Source organism: Lucilia sericata, unplaced genomic scaffold (assembly GCF_015586225.1).
Source record: "Lucilia sericata isolate MDLA Ls3-8-SP2 unplaced genomic scaffold, ASM1558622v1 Contig000017F_arrow, whole genome shotgun sequence".
NCBI lineage: Eukaryota > Metazoa > Arthropoda > Insecta > Diptera > Calliphoridae > Lucilia > Lucilia sericata.
The window spans coordinates 1,121,632-1,131,419 of record NW_023994056.1 but is presented as its reverse complement, the minus strand read 5'-3'; the positions used below and the strand labels follow the sequence as shown (position 1 = coordinate 1,131,419).

General features: G+C 29.0%; 3 protein-coding genes across 3 annotated transcripts; 1 reads left to right on the top strand and 2 right to left on the bottom strand.

The window, feature by feature from the left end:
- The first annotated feature begins 1,769 nt into the window (after nt 1–1,769).
- On the top strand, nt 1,770–3,632 carry LOC119606398 (UPF0489 protein C5orf22 homolog). Its single transcript, XM_037959886.1, has one exon. It carries the CDS (start codon nt 1,975–1,977, stop codon nt 3,352–3,354), a length of 1,380 nt encoding a protein of 459 aa, XP_037815814.1. The 5' UTR covers nt 1,770–1,974; the 3' UTR covers nt 3,355–3,632.
- A 416-nt stretch (nt 3,633–4,048) lies between these two features.
- LOC119606472 (spermatogenesis associated 6-like protein) lies at nt 4,049–5,102 on the bottom strand. The gene is made up of 5 exons (XM_037959992.1): nt 5,055–5,102; nt 4,647–4,988; nt 4,507–4,593; nt 4,253–4,356; nt 4,049–4,187 (listed from the first exon to the last, which is right to left on the bottom strand). The coding sequence occupies exons 1-5, from the start codon at nt 5,100–5,102 to the stop codon at nt 4,049–4,051; spliced, it is 720 nt and encodes a 239-aa protein (XP_037815920.1).
- Nucleotides 5,103–5,320: 218 nt separating this feature from the next.
- Nucleotides 5,321–6,364, bottom strand: LOC119606399 (protein Gemin2). The gene is made up of 2 exons (XM_037959902.1): nt 6,056–6,364; nt 5,321–6,003 (listed from the first exon to the last, which is right to left on the bottom strand). The coding sequence occupies exons 1-2, from the start codon at nt 6,260–6,262 to the stop codon at nt 5,395–5,397; spliced, it is 816 nt and encodes a 271-aa protein (XP_037815830.1). The 5' UTR covers nt 6,263–6,364; the 3' UTR covers nt 5,321–5,394.
- Nucleotides 6,365–9,788: the final 3,424 nt, after the last annotated feature.

Here is a 9,788-nt window from a genome sequence, read left to right as displayed (position 1 = left end):
TATTTTTTCTATATAAAAAATGTTAGGTACATTAGGAAAACTGTTATACTACAATGTTTCACATATTTTTCTCTAGAAAAACCGTTGTACACGCCATTTTTATGGAAAGTTACTGTTATTCACAAAGAAAAAAACTGTTATACACAAATGTTTTTATAGAAAAAACTGTTATACAAAAAATTTTCCATAGGAAAACTGTTATACACAATTTTTTCTTAAAAAACTGTTATATTTTACTATTTTCTATAGAAAAACTGTTATACAAAATATTTTCTATAAAAAAATTGTTATAATTTTTTCTTAAAGAAAAATTTTTATACAATTTTTTGCTAAAAATATCTGTTTAATTAACTATTTTTCTATAGAAAAACTGTTATACAAAAAAATTGTATAGAAAAATCTTTTATACCAACATTTTTTTCTATAGACTATACAAATGATAGAACTGTTATACACATATTTTTCTATGGAAAGAACTGTTATACACAATGTTTTCGTTTATAAAACTATCATAAACATTTTTTTGGAAAAAAACATTTGAACATAAATTTATCTATAGGAAATAAAACTGTTATACAATATTATTTTCAGCAGAAAAACTGTTTAACTGAAATTTTTCTATAAAAAAAACTGTTATACACAAATTTTTTATAGGAAATATAGAAACAAACTATTATACTTTACTATTTTCTGCAGAAGAACAGCAAAACAGAAATTTTTCTATAGTGAAACTGTTATACATTATTATTTTCAGCAGAAAAACTGTTAAACTCAAATTTGTCTATAGAAAAAACTGTTAAACAAAACAATTTCTTTCAAAGAAACTGTTATACACACAATTTTTATAGGAAATATAAAAACGAACTGTTATACTTTACTATTTTCTGTAGAAAAACTCTTATACATAAATTTCTCGATAGTAAAACTTGTACAAAATTATTTTTACACAAAAAGGATTTTACACGTTGTTTTCTATTCCAAAAACTGTTCTATTGAAAAACACTTCTATAGATAAAACTGTTAAACGTAAAATTTTCTTAAATGACAGACTTTTCTTGTGGCTTCGCTGGTAGTAAATATATTTTGTATGGCAACACCTGCCCATTAGCTTATTAAATACACAAACTCTTGTATCGCAGACACAAACCACTGTTTGAATTGCCAACCCAATTCAAGAAAACTTTTCAAAAAATGTTGATACACTTCTACGGAATAAAATGTTTGATAAGCTTTTGTTGTATAAAATTTTTGATTTTTGAAACATTTCTTTTTTAATATTTAGATTTTTTAAAAAAATTTTCATTAACTAAGTTTTACATAAATATTTTACACAAAAAGTTTAAAAAATGCCACTCTTAACTTTCTTAAGTGTTACTATTTCACAATGAATTGCTTAGATGTAAAAGAAGCATTCATATGTATGAATGACAGTAAACAATGGGAAAAAAATAAAACGTAAAGAAGAATAAGTAAAGTGAAGGGTTGCCATAAAACAAAAATAATTATTAAAATGATGCAGATTGTGAAGGCAGATATGATAAAAAATATGTTTATAGTTTATTTAATTTTTCTTATTCTATGGTTTATAAATTTTATTAATAATAGTTTTTTATACTTCTTGATCCTATTAATACTGAAGTTATTTTTAACTCATTTCGAAAACAAATTCATTTGACTAAAAAATGTCCATGTTATTTTAGTTCTGTGGCTTTATTTTGACTTTTCTTATCTGTACTTTTACTGTGGTTTATTCACCTTGGCAACTCTGATAATGAGTTCGTTTACCTGGTCTCTGCTTTGAATTTTTTGATATTTTTTATTTTTTGTTTTTTTTTTTTTGGCAAATATACGTATGTTGTTTCATTGTCTGGCGGGTACAAGTTATAATAGCGCGCAAGTTAATTGAAAACAATTAAAACAAAAAATACAATAAAATCGAAAAAAAGTGAAAAATCAAAAAAATCAAGTCAAAACATGGAAACTTTGGATAACAAACCAAAAGATTTAAAAGAAGAAATGGCAACAGCAGCCGCCGCCGCAGACGACACAGTAAAAGTTAGCAAAAGTGAAAGTTTCAATGAGCCAGCAAGTTCCGAAGAGTTAGAGGAGCCTGCTAACAAACGTACTAAATTATCCGAAGAGGGAGCAGCAGCGGTGGAAAAAAGTGAAACCACGATAACCACCTCAACGGCAGATGAATTACAACAGGATGATTTGGTTACCTCCACCGTGGGCCTTAGGCGTTTTAAACGCATACCCATTTTTATAGTAGACTATCATAATGATGTCTTGGAATTCATATATCGCTGTTTGGCCAGTCGTCATTTGGCTTTGGAAAATAATACTTTGCTGCATTTCGACTCCCACCCCGATATGGTTATATCACGTGAAATACCTGCCAGTGCAGCCTATGACAAAGAGACCATGTTGGCGGAGCTAAGTATTGAGAATTGGATTATGCCGGCCTGTTATGCGGGTCATTTTAATCGTGTCATCTGGGTGAAAAACTCCTGGTGCAATCAAATGCCAGTGGGCAAGTATAATTTCAAAGTGGGTCACAAAGAAGACAAAATCAGTGTAGACTGCTGTTTGGACTATTTCATATCGGAAGGCAATTACTGTCAAACCTCAGAATTGGAACAGGCTCGTGATTTGGAGCTTCAAGTGGTAAATGCTGATACCGAAAATGCTCCTAAGCCCCAGGAACTTTTATCGTCCGAGGATGCCTCTAGTTATATATTGGATATTGACTTGGATTTCTTTAGTACATCTAATCCTTTCTTGGAAATCTATAAAGATGCCAACTGTTACATGCAGCTAAGCGACATATTTCATTTTGAAAGTGCCACTGAGGCCAATGTCATAGGCACCACAGAAAAGAGAAAACAACAATTGGAAGCCTTAAAGGCTATATTTGAATACTTGGAAGAAAAACGAACTTTTGAGGGACTCGAAAGACCCAACACGGACATAGTATCACAGGAAGTTTTTGAAAAGATAGAAAAACTAGCCGAATCTTTGCAAAAGGTTTATGCTGACGATGAAATTGACTGGTTATTGATTTTTGATTCTGGCAGCACTACAGACACCAATGGCCTTCCCCATCATATTAGCACTGAGGCGGAGTTAAATTTATACTATACACAATTTAAAGAGTTCCTTAAAAACTTACCTCAACCACCGGTTCTAATAACAATGGCCTGTTCTGCTGAAGATGACTACTGTCCACGTAATCAAGTGTCCTCTATACAAGAAAAAGTAGTTGAAATTTTACAGGAAGTTTTTGGCGATAAAATACACGAGAAACCCATTTTACACTATATGGATGATGAATGGGATGTCATGAAGTTGTAAGAGAGCAGTAGGAGGAAAGAGAAAAGCTGGTGCTTGATGGAAAAAGATGATGGAATAAGAGAAAAAGGAGGGGATATTAAGTAGCAGAAGTATTTATACTTGTAGTGTTTTTTTTTTTTTAATTAGTACTTATTTTAAGTTATAAAATTTATAAAATTTTATGCAATTACTTACATACACAGACATACATATACATATATATTTAAACGTATAAAAAATTAAATCAAATATAATTTGATTAAATGACATAGCTGTAGAGCTAAGAGAAATAACAAGAATCGAAGATTGTTATTGGATAATCTTGGTGGCGTTTTATGGAGTTTTAACTATGAGTTCTGATAAAGAAAGCAATTCAATTTTTCTCAATAAATTTAAATTTATGACAATAATTAAACTACGAGTTCCATTAAAGAAAGCAATTAAATTTTTCTCAATAAATTTAAATTATAATTTTAAAACAAACAACACAATTTTTCCCAAAAAATTTATTATTTGTTAATTTTATAAGAAATTTTTCTTCTATAATTTTTAAAAATTATATTTTAAAATAAAACTATACAAAATTTTCTTACCCAAAGAAAAAAAATTTTTTCATTTGGATAAAATTTTTCAAAATTCGATGTATCAAATTTTTTATAAACTATTTTTTAAAGTAGTTAAAAAGTTTAAATTTTGATATGTTTAAAATATTTATTTAATGTAAAAAAACTTCCTTATATAAACGACATAATTCACAAAATTTTTCATGATTATGATCATCAAACTTTTCCGAATGCAAATCAGGCTCTATATCACAAATCCCCACCGAGGTATGGGTATTATTTGAAGAACAACTGTTGATAAATAAAAAAATATCTAAAATCTTTTACTAAAAACTTTAAAGAAATATTTTACTTACCTGGAGGCTATAGAAACACGACGTCCCATTGATTTTGAGTAAACTGACTCGGGAGAAGGTTTTATTATGGCTTCCTTAAAGTCTCTGGTGTGACAAACTGTCCGCTGTATACGTTTCTGGTTGGGGTTATTTAAACAGTCATCTGATCTAATAGTTTGTTGTGTGCAAGGTCTTTGATAAAGTATAGGTTTAATATCTTTAGCTAATTTATGATTTTGGCTTTGAGGTTTTCTTAAAAATTTTGTACAGTTTCTTAAGTCTTTGGAAGTATTGCTTAAATTTAAAAGTTTATCTTTTATAGAGATTTCGGTAGTAATTTCCACTTTAGGCGATAAAATACCCTGAAAATGTTTTTAATTTTAAAATTTATAGAATTTTAATAAATTTTTCTTACCGGAAACGCTGGTGTAGTTTTCATTAATATTTGCCTGGTATTAGAATGGGGACATTGTAATTGTGGCTCTATGTATTGCAGCAAATCCATTATTACTCCCTTATAGTACGCCAAACGGCGGCCATTTTGCCATAAAGTTATTTCTAAAGATTCCTTAGATAAATTGTTTATTAGGTGTCCTAGGGAGGGAGAATTTTTAAAATATCCCTCCATTTTAAAATGATCATGACACAATAAGGGAAAATAGGGTTCCAGAGCGCCCGTGCGAAAGAAATAACCCAAGGCCTTAATAGTGACCTCTAAATAGCCATGACTGCAAAGCCAAACGCCAGGACAAGTAACCTTAGCAAGTCAGGTGTTAGTATTTTAAGGATTTTGTGTAAAAAAAGTTTTTTAAATTTGACTTACAGCTTCTAGTTTTAAATTAATTTTAACCTGGAATCTTTGGTTGTCCATATTTGTTATATTCACTCCAAAAATTTATGATTTTCTATCTAAGGGGGCTTATGGGGAGCGAAGAGTATTGATAAACAAAATTTTTTGTTTGGTTTATAGGTTGCCAAGTTAACTAGCTCTAGCAACAAGCCCCCCATTTTCAAAGACATGCGTTTTACTCTATCCCCCAACTTTTTTAACCAAAACAAACCTGTTGCTTAATTAATATAAAACGCTTCTTTTAACTTCAACTTGGTTGTTATTAATTTATTATTTCTTATAAAATACCCTGTATGATTAACACTACAATATCTTAAACATATTCTAGTAAATCTAATTGATCAAAGATTTTCCCAATAAGATAGATAAATAAATTATAGGGTATAGCCTTTTCATATTCATGAGACTTGAGACGTCCTCTCAACTGCATACAAGATCTGGCAATATCCCTTAAAGTGCTGTGCACATTGGGCTCCAGCGGTAAATGCAGACAAGCCAATACCGCATATAACCAATCGCCTAGCCATTGGTCACTACAAGCTAAATCTAAAATTGCCACCGAAGAGGCAGCTGCTGATGTGGAAGAGGAAGCAGCTGCTATTGGTAAACCTTCGGCGTTAGTGTTCTCATCACGGTCACCATTTAACCAATCACCTAACATTATTAGCAGTTGTTCTAATGTACGTTGATTAAAACGTAAGATTGTGCTTAAGAGTGGTTGGTTCTCTTGGCAAAACTTTAACCAAGCCAACTCATCGGTTATCAAGGGTGGCTCCAATTTGTTGTCATAATTATTTTGTGCTAAATGCTGGCGTAGCATAATAATCTTAGAGCGTGTCCTTATGAAATTGGCTGATTGTATATTCTTCCATTCGATAGTGGGCAATAGATTGCCATCGGGTAAAACATCTACACAGCTTAACTGAAATAACAAATATTAAAACTTTTCTTTGAAAATGTATTAAATATCGTACCTCTTGTCCCACCAAATTAGTTTGAGCATTCTGTTCCAACTTCGTGGGCCGTTTGACCACCACCGCTGGACATTTTTTACGTTCGTATAGCATGTGCATTAAATACTCTTCACCACTTTGAGGCTGTTTTGAGGGATCGAAATCATCTCCAGGTGGTGTTATTTCCAAAGCCTGTTGTTGAAAGGTTTCGTTATCTTCCACTTCCATTGTTTTGTAAACAATTTATTGCTAAATAAAAATCGTTAGAAACCGTTCATTAATTCGAGGCCATCAAAAACAAACAAAACAAATGTCAACATGGGAGGAAAAGGGACAACAGAAGTTAGCAAAGTAAACACATTTTAAAAACAACAACAAACATAATGTGGTGAAAAGGTGGATAAGTAAAGAATATGTAGTTGTGGGCATTTGAAAAATGGGACTGTGAACTAGATTAGGCTAAACAATAGACTAGACTATATACTAGACAATAGACTATATTATAGACTAGACTATAGACTACACTATAGAGTGGACTATAGACTATACTATAGACTAGACTATAGACTAGACTATAGACTAGACTATAGACTAGACTATAGACTAGACTATAGACTAGACTATAGACTAGACTATAGACTAGACTATAGACTAGACTATAGACTAGACTATAGACTAGACTATAGACTAGACTATAGACTAGACTATAGACTAGACTATAGACTAGACTATAGACTAGACTATAGACTAGACTATAGACTAGACTATAGACTAGACTATAGACTAGACTATAGACTAGACTATAGACTAGACTATAGACTAGGCTATAGACTAGACTATAGACTAGACCATTGACTAGACTATAGACTAGACTATAAACAAGACTAGAATATAGACTACACTAAATACTAGAATATAGACATATTAAGAAAATTAACTTTAACTTTTTTTAATTTGGCACTCTCATATAAACAATGTTGGTTATTGTTTTTTACAGTGTTGTAAAATGTCATTTAATAAGTTTTTCTAACTATGAGCTTCTTTATATGTCTAGCTTATTAAACTGAACGCAAACAGTGCTGCACAGCGACAAAGCGTTAAGACGTTTAAGAATATATAATGTAAATAAAATTGTTTATATAGTTAGTTACCTTTCTCTTTTTAAATAAAAGTCTTTTAAAATGTTAATAATCAAATATTTTTATCTTTATTTTTTTCTTGGTTTTTATGCAAATGTTAATTTTTTCTTTTGTTCTTCTCATGTTTACATAATTTTATTAATTTTAAATTAACAATAATATATTTTTGTTGTTGTTCAAGTCAGTAATTTATTAAAATTAATTATTTTTTATATTCAACTATGGAAATATTTAAACATATATACATTTGGAAATGTATATATATTAAAATATTTTGTATATATTTTTTTCTTCTTTTTTTTTGGTTTAGCAAATTTGTAATTTAAATTAACTAAGCTAATTAATAAAATGAAATACAATTTACTTAATTTATACAAATACAAGTACAGCTATTGATTACCTTTTTTTGTTACGTAACTATATGATAATAATTTATTTAAATTATATATAATAATCATAATAATCAATACAAAACTTATCATCATTAGACGCCATTATTATTTAGTTAATAATATTAAAATTACATTAATTTTTGTTTAAGCATTTCATTTATTAAAGTTACTAAAACCTACTTATGGCATAAGGTAATTTTGAAAAGTAACAGGTTTTTTATAAAGAACATTTTAAATTAGTAAATAATTAAAACATATAATGCTTAGAGATCGATCGATTTACACTATATTGGTATGAGGAGAAATTTAAAGTATCGGGGTTTTTTAATTTTATGGTGAATTATTAGGAATTTTATAAATTTCTCCTCTTACCATGGTTCTATATAGTGTAAAACTTTTATTAAAATATAAAACATTTATATAAAAAAATATCAATTATTTTATAAAACATTTTTTAATCAAAGATATGGATACCACATTTAATTTAAAGTAGAAAAATTGTTTTATTAAATAATATTTTTTTAAGTTTTTTATTAAATTTTTTCTTTGCATAGAAAAGTTTTTTTTTAGTTTTTATAAAGATACATAAATATTTTGTTAATGGCTTTAGGTTTTACTTACTCTAATATTTTATTTATAAACTATTATTATTTGTTTTCGTTTTAATTTATTTAGTAAAATGTCAGCAATTTATTTTTAATTTATAATTTATTTTTAATATATTTTTTAAATTTATTAGCAATAAAAGTCTAGTATTAGATTTTTGGTAGGCATTTTTTAGAAAAATCAAAATTCAATTCGAAGCTTAAATTTATAAGTATTGAGATTGTTAATTACACAGGCACTTTAGTAAATAGATAAAAAAGTTATAAAGAATAAGAAAAATGGAGGAAATGGAGAAAGTTTTTTTTTAATAAAAATGGCAAGATTTGGGTTTAAATGTTCCCTTTTATGAGTAGTGGTCTAGTTTTAGAAAATATTGCATATATAAAAAGAAATCATGAAAATTGACCCTTGACACAAATTATTATCACCCAATTTTTTGGCCTCCGAATATTCTTTACCCCTTCTAACCAATAAACCAGCTACGCCTTTCTTTTTATATTGTACTATCAACACAGTGATAATTCTATCATTATTTCTCAAGGAAGAATGATTTATTATAAATAATTCTTAAAATTTATATAAACTGCAAATGCTAGTGACAAGAAAGCTAGTATGCCAGTCATATCCAAACATAATACCAGATTGTAAGGATATTTCACATTGTAGCCGAAAGATGTAAAAATTTCTTGTGAAACAAATAATTTTGTGTAACAATTGCCAATTATTCAAATGTCAGTCAAACTAAGAAGACTGCTGCTTCTACAATCTTATAAAATGTGTTAATTAAATAATCATCATTTTCTATGAACAATTAAGTGTCTTTTACAGCAGTTTACCAGGACTAGAAAGGATAATAACAATAGTATAAACATATTGCCAGAGTTTTGTTTACTTACGTAACGTAAAGCCAAACATTTTCACAAAAAAATTGTAATAATTTTTGCTTCAAACTCAAAAGAGATTAGATTATAAAATAGGCTATTGACTAGGCTATAGCCTAAATAGACTATAGCCTATACTGTGGACTAGATTATAGAGTAGATTAGACTATAGAATAAAATATAGACTAGACTATAGATTCGACTATAGACTAGACTATTGGCCAGACTATAGACTAAACTATAGACTAGACTATAGACTAGACTATAGACTAGACTATGGACTAGACTATAGACTAGACTATAGACTAGACTATAGACTAGACTATAGACTAGACTATAGACTAGACTATAGACTAGACTATAGACTAGACTATAGACTAGACTATAGACTAGACTATAGACTAGACTAGACTATAGACTAGACTAGACTATAGACTAGACTGTAGACTAGACTATAGACTAGACTATAGACTAGACTATAGACTAGACTATAGACTAGACTATGGACTAGACTATAGACTAGACTATAGACTAGACTATAGACTAGACTATAGACTAGACTATAGACTAGACTATGGACTAGACTATAGACTAAACTATAGACTAGACTATAGACTAGACTATAGACTAGACTATAGACTAGACTATAGACTAGACTATAGACTAGACTATAGACTAGACTATAGACTAGACTATAGACTAGACTATAGACTAGACTATAGACTAGACTATAGAC

What these genes read in the sequence shown, in the direction of transcription:
- LOC119606472 (XM_037959992.1), bottom strand. Translation starts at nt 5,102, where the DNA reads ATGGACAACCAAAGATTCCAGGTTAAAATTAATTTAAAACTAGAAGCT. An exon ending in TTAATTTAAAACTAGAAGCT is followed by an intron (nt 4,989 to 5,054) that starts GTAAGTCAAATT and finishes TGACTTGCTAAG; the next exon opens with GTTACTTGTCCTGGCGTTTG. An exon ending in CGTGTTTCTATAGCCTCCAG is followed by an intron (nt 4,188 to 4,252) that starts GTAAGTAAAATA and finishes ATTTATCAACAG; the next exon opens with TTGTTCTTCAAATAATACCC.
- LOC119606399 (XM_037959902.1), bottom strand. Translation starts at nt 6,262, where the DNA reads ATGGAAGTGGAAGATAACGAAACCTTTCAACAACAGGCTTTGGAAATA. An exon ending in CTAATTTGGTGGGACAAGAG is followed by an intron (nt 6,004 to 6,055) that starts GTACGATATTTA and finishes TTGTTATTTCAG; the next exon opens with TTAAGCTGTGTAGATGTTTT.
- LOC119606398 (XM_037959886.1), top strand. Translation starts at nt 1,975, where the DNA reads ATGGAAACTTTGGATAACAAACCAAAAGATTTAAAAGAAGAAATGGCA.